We start from the raw sequence: 6,773 nt of genomic DNA on the forward strand, positions 1-6,773 counted from the left end.
GATAAGTTAAGTTTTTCTTTTAAGTCAAATCAATCATTAACAATATCAGTTAATACTTTACACCTATTTATAATGGCAAATAAAATAAAATAAAAATTCTTAATTGACTGTGGAAAGATCTAGATTCATATTAATTTCACACCAAAATATTCATTAAGATTTGTGACTAATCAAATTGTTAATTAATCGTGTGAAGTTTGAGTAATGTACATATGAATGGAAAAAAAAAACGTAGTTTGGAAGACTTCATAAGAGATAATTTGTCACATATTTTTTATTCTTATAGAAATTAATCATCAATGAAATTGATTAATATTTTACATTTATAATATCAAAAAAGAATTTTTAATTGACAGTGCAAAAGATAGAGATTCATATTAATTTCACCCCCAAAATATTCATTTACAATATGGCTACAACGGTGTGGTAAATGGTTGGAGCGATTGGGGACAGAAACAAAAGGAAGGGGGAGTCAAGAGAAAGAAGAAAAAAAAATGAAATCAGGACAAAATGATCACAGTGGGTTGAGAAGAAAAAAGAAAAAACAATATATTAATCTAAATAATATTTATGTGATAGACAAGGTTTGAGGGATTCGGGAAAAAATTTTCTGTCCAGGTGCAAGAATAGCCAAGGGATCAAAATTGGCCTTTCTCTCGACGAATCTGGTCCACTTATCTCCATAGTGTCGCATCCAGTTCTCCTGTGACTGGTAGTGAGGGAGATATAACTTGAAATCAAAGCCTCTGTTGTAGCATAACTGAATAATCTCATGGTTTTGTTCCACCAACAGTTCTGTAGGTGGTCCCTTTGGGGGTGGTGGAATAAATCGGAGCAAGGCTATAATGTAGAAAATGTTGCTGTCCGGCACCACTACCGAGTGTCGACTATCCCACCTGATTAACAATAAAACAAAAAGTGGAAACACAATTAATCAATTAGGGTGGTCCTTATGACTACATTACTAAAATCACTTTATCTTAAAATATTATTGATTAATCAATTAAGGAATTTCATTTTGTTTTTTTTTTTAATTTGCACTAATATTCTCTTTTGAAGACAATTCTATTTCAAACATATACATTCATTCACTAAATACAGACACATTTACTATTAGGAATTCAGACAAGGATATTCATCATGATGTAAGAAATTGGTCCTTACTAAACGTGAATATCTCTCCTTTAGTAGGAATTCGGACACTGATAAGTTACGTTGTAAGAAACTAATTCCTTTAACTAGACTTCATCTTTCTTGCTAAGGATTTTTCATTTTTCAATGATGTATAAGTTATAGTTGATGTAATCTATGTGCATGATATATAATTTTTTATTTGCAATTAATGCATGAGGGTCAATTCATTGGCGCATGACTTGAACCAGTTACAGATTGGGGAAGGTGGGGTGGGAGGAGGGGGACCCTTAAAAAGAATCAAATTCTAATCCCCAGAAAAGGAGCACCACAATCAATCCCTCCCTCCCCTGTGTATGTGGAACCAGAAGGGCGATGATTTTGTTTTGTCTGTCAGAAATCAAATCTCGTTTCTAGAGTCCACACAAAGACCGGTGTTGCTGTAATCCGGTTGGCGAATAAATATCCTTGTCCATTCTAATTGGCAACACTGACCATGAAAGATACGTTGTTGGGCATGGAATTAATGGGGGAAACTCCACTTCTCTCAGATCCACACAGAATTCTCCCCCACTTCTGTGTGACTTTACAAGTTAACAATACAACTTTATCGACACTACGAAAGGAAATAGTTTCATGCACAGAGAAGCCAAGGTTCACACTTGCAACTTGCTATAAATGTTATCACATAATTTTAAAGTAAAACTATATTTTTTGTCTCAAAATTATAATTTGTTGTATAATTATAAAATAAACATTTTATCATTGATGGGACAAAATATTAACTTTATATTAACAAAAAAATATTTTTATGTAGTAATACTTAAACAAAAACCAATTCATTATAAAAATAAGCAAATAGTAAATGAATTGAAAGTTAAAAGAAATTTTATAATGTCATCTAATTAAAAATTAACATGTTTGGTTTGCAATTTAAGTTGTTGTGTACGAATTTTAAAATTAAATCTAACGGCTCAACATAGATAAAACGCAAAAGGGAGAGTGGAAATGTTTTAGCAAACCTCCGTTTGTTTGTTTTCAACTTCTGTTTATAAGGGTTATCTATATCAATCCTAATTTGAGAGTAAATATCAAGTCTCTGTCAGAGAAGATTTTCAATCAAAGCCAAACAAATACAAAATTAAATTCATCAATTTTAACCCCCCACACCACACCCCCTTAGGACGGTGTCCCAATGCAAAGGAACAAGTTCAAGTTAGGTCAAGCGCCTACCACGGGCAAGGAGTGAATAGGGAATAGGAAAAAATGGGTGTCATACTACTGTACGGACACCCCCAAAGTAAAAAGGTACGACCGCAGTGTGGTGAAACAGCGGAGCTGAGGTTACCTTACGACCAATTGATGGGGATGGCACCGGGTCCCACTTTGGCTTGACCTTTTTTGTGGAATATATATATATGACCAACCCTCAAGATCTTAACCACCCCCCGTTTATAATTGGTGGTCCAGAAGCCACAGTAAGCACATAATACAAGAAATTATTATTATTAGGTAAACTTGGATTATTAAGTATTTATGATTTTTTTTTAAGAAAGGTATTTTTATAATTAAAAATTATGAAACTAATAGTCAAATAATCAAATTTCTGAAAACATGTTAAAGAAATCAATTGTACTGATCTTGTTTTTAGTATCTTTATAGTCTTATTTAATAATCTCTTTATATAACATGTTATTCATAATAATTAATTAGGTGTTTTATATAGACTAATTACAATTTCATGATGGTGTTCAATTACAAAATAATCACTAACTTATTGTGAGTTTGAATAAAACTGAATTTGATTCTATTAAATTAAATTTTGAATTTGAATTTTGTGAATAAAAAAATTATTATAAATAACCAACCAAATTTTCTATAAAAAAAAATTCAAGAAAGACAATAGATACTTTTTATTTACTATTATCATGATGACCGAAAGAGACAGCCTAATAAATTCACACAATACACACAATTGTGGTGAAACCAAGCAATGCAATACAAGAAGAGGCAAACAAATTAAGGGCTCAGGTGATTCATCTACGTGGCTTACAGGTCACACTAGGTGCTCTTGTGGGACCCCGGCCCCATACCCCTCTTGCGTGTCAACCCCAGAGAAGGTTGTGATATAGTTCATGTTAGTAGTAAATTTTAACCTCGTCATCATCATAATAATAAACCAGTTCATGTCAAGGTCAAGCTCACACACACAACCAACCCAACAAACGCATTAAAATTAGAGTCTGACGTGATTGTAATGTAGCTACCCTAGCTTCCTATCCCCTCAACAAAGGGTAAGGAAAGATTTTGCCAAATCTGGGTTGTGGAACTCATTAATGCTTGAATAAATATTTATAGGTGGTGAAATTGAAGCAAATGAAAGGAACAGGAAAAGAATCTCTAATTTGATTTTTTTTTTTTTTGTAAAATTTAAGGTAAGTCACATAAAAATACATAATTACATTTTTTTTGTCCTCTTATTGTCATTTTGTGAATTTAATTACCCGTGTTTCTTTTTAGCAAATTTGATTCTTCATTCTTTTTACTATGTAATTTTTGCCTATTATTAAGTTAACATCTAATGTTTAATAAAAAAAATAATGACATGATAATACATCCCAATGGTACGTATTTCTATAAAACATTAGATGTGAAGTTAACAAATAAACTTAAGTTGTAAAATTAAGATAACAAGAGACTAAATTTGCGGAAAAGACAGGAAAGGACCACACATGCAAAATAAAGATAAAGAGAGACTAAAGTGCAATTAGGTTAAAAAGTTTATCCTAATGTCCAAAAATGAGAAATATTTTGATTCACCGTAAAAAATTGTACTTACTTGCTTCGCAAAAGAGGGTACACTAGAATGGGGCCACCAACTCCGTGCTTGAGGATTTTCTTGAACACTTCACGATCAAATTCAGCGATGTTGGACTTGGAGACGAACATATTCAGCCATGGGTGGGGTGCGTCCCAGATTCCATTGGCTTTTGCATCTTCCTCCACACGCTTCACACGTAGCAAGAATTCCATGTAGGTCACATCCACGCAGAACTTTAGACCCTCGACGAATCGTAGCCGTCCAAGTAATCTATCCACCTCCTAAAGAAGAGTGAGTACTGAGTTACATAACCATGTCACTGAGATATAAAAGATAAAATTGGAAGGAGGGGTATTACGACATTGACATATTTTCCTACATATTCCAGAAAATGATGGCTTTTTGGCCATTTTCGGAACTGTGGGGACCGAAACGTCAGCGAGATCTCAATGATCAGAGCAATGGAGCACCCACTGATGTAACATGACCGTTTTAACCTTAACCACTAATGAACTCCGCATTGCCATTTTGTGCTAATTGCTAAGGTATCAGGCCACGCAAGGTACAGTCCCCTTTGGTAATTTAAAACGCAAAACATAGGCTATTTTGGGCGAAGGTGTGACGTGTCAGAAAATCCAATGGAAGATATATTATGACCGAATAGTCAGTTTTCACGAAACCATTGCCGTTTTCATGGAAAAAAACAAAATTAAATTATCATATCACCCCAACCATATAGTAAAATAAAAAAAAATCACAAACAAACACTTAACCCCGAATTGATCTGTGACGTTATCTATGGACCTTATGCCAGACATGAATTAAATAAGCCATTCTCCGTCGACTTAACTTCGTACATGTGTAGGTGAAATCTGCGTATATTTGACTTTTTACCAGGGACCCACTTCAAATCTGTTGTTTACTTGTTTTCAATTTATTATTATTGAGATTATTATTCAAATTTATTTATTTATTTCTTTAGGGAAGGTTTTTATAAGCTTAAAGTCTTTTATTAAAGTAAGCGAGGCACTAGGTCAAAACTGAGACATCATTGGTGCCCCGGCGTTTACTGTGGCCGACCCGTACAATCCCCAATAAAAGACAAAAATCCCAAACGCCAGCTAGAGAGTGTGTACACACATCACATCCTGCTGAATAATGAGACCCCGAGAAGAAAGAAAAAAAAAGGTTAAATGAGTTGAATTTACCATATCAACAGCGGAAGGATGGTCTTGGTTACGATAATGAAGCGCAAGTTCTAGGCAATAGAGAAGCGGGCCTGCAGCGGAAGGGATCCGAAGCGGGTCGAAGTATTGGTTAGGGCCCATGGGCACAGTGGGCCAGCCGTTGCAAGGGTCGTCACTGTTCACAAGAACGAAACCTTCCACGTAATCAAAACCGTCACCCTCTGGGAGAGTGACCAGCCACTCTGCGTCTCTTGTGAAGTGGGCAAATTCTGAGTAGAGGACCCTTATCCATCTCACCTAATAAGCAAAATATTAGATAGATAAGTTTGTGTAACACAGGGGTATTAAATCTAGTTTTAGCCTACCATGTCGGGGGCTTGTTGAACCGGGAGTCGGGCTCGTGTTATGATGCCGAACTGTCCTAATCCGCCCAGGGTGGCGAAGAAGAGTTCTGAATTTTGCGATTCGGAGCAGACTAAAGTTTCGCCTTTGCCGGTGACGACTTCCAATTCTGTTACGTTGGCGGTCTGCGGGCCGTAGCGGAAGGACTGGCCGCTGACGCCGGCGTTCGAGAGAGTTCCGCCCACGGTCAGGCCGAGGTAATCGGTCCACGATCTCGGCGCCAGGCGGAACTCCGAAACGCAGCGTTTGAGGACCTCTTCCCATAATGCCCCTCCCGAAACGTCCACGTATAGGGACCCGTCGTCGAGGGAGAGGAGGGTGAAGTGGTCCTCCATGGCGCGCATGTCTAGGACGAGGCCGTTCTCCGCCATGGCCTGGCCATTGATGGAGTGGCCGTTGCCTCGCGCCGCCACCGTGAGGTTCGCCTTGCGCGTCGCCGCCTTCACCGCCCTCGCCACGTCACCGGCGACGGCGGGGCGAATAACCGCCAGAGGCTTAGCGGATTTCATCCCGCCGAAGTCCTTGCCGGCTCCGGCGGTGGCTCCGAAGTGGAAAGCTCCGTCGAGAGCCGAAACGTCGTCGTTTGGCATCGATTCTGTGTCATTTCCGTGCACGAAGTGTTCTAGGTACGCTATCATGGTGAGAGTGGATTTCGTTTCGGTTGTTTTTTTTTTAAACTACCGTTTGAGTTTGAGCTTTTGAGAGTTTTGGTGTTGTGTGTGAGAAGTGCTTTGGCGAAGGTCAAGTTCGGCTTTAAATAGCGACTGCTTTGGATTTACTTGGAATTTTGTTGTCATAAATTAAGGAAATTAGTAGGATGCTAAGAAGGATTTTAATGATGTGTTTGATTTGTATTTTTATTTTTTGTTTTTATTTTTTATTTTTAAAATATTAGGTTTGAATTTTTATTTTTTATTTTTAAGAAATAAAAATATTAAAAATGTGTTTTTAGAAGGAAATGTATTTTTAGATTTGTTTAAAATTAAATTTATTATTATCGTGTTTTTATTTTTTTCAAAATAAGGTTCTTGTTTTTAATTTTGAAAACACTACAAACAAGATTTTATTGTTTCTAATATTTTTGATTTGTTTGAACAAATATTTTCATTAAAAATAAAAATAGAAATTCAATCAAACACATGTTTATCACCATTTTTATTTTCAGTTAAAATGAAAACAACAAATAACCAAATCAAATATTTCATAAATGTTTGTAAGTTTCTTTTTTAGGA

At 36.2% G+C, this 6,773-nt stretch overlaps 1 protein-coding gene across 1 annotated transcript; it reads right to left on the reverse strand.

Moving 5' to 3' along the window:
- Positions 1-349: 349 nt before the first annotated feature.
- Positions 350-6,281, reverse strand: LOC114384973 (cytokinin dehydrogenase 7-like). The gene is made up of 4 exons (XM_028344848.1): positions 5,505-6,281; positions 5,161-5,436; positions 3,971-4,233; positions 350-896 (listed from the first exon to the last, which is right to left on the reverse strand). The coding sequence occupies exons 1-4, from the start codon at positions 6,177-6,179 to the stop codon at positions 569-571; spliced, it is 1,542 nt and encodes a 513-aa protein (XP_028200649.1). The 5' UTR covers positions 6,180-6,281; the 3' UTR covers positions 350-568.
- Between the last annotated feature and the right edge of the window lie 492 nt (positions 6,282-6,773).

This window comes from Glycine soja, chromosome 14 (genome assembly GCF_004193775.1).
Source record: "Glycine soja cultivar W05 chromosome 14, ASM419377v2, whole genome shotgun sequence".
Classification (NCBI taxonomy): domain Eukaryota; kingdom Viridiplantae; phylum Streptophyta; class Magnoliopsida; order Fabales; family Fabaceae; genus Glycine; species Glycine soja.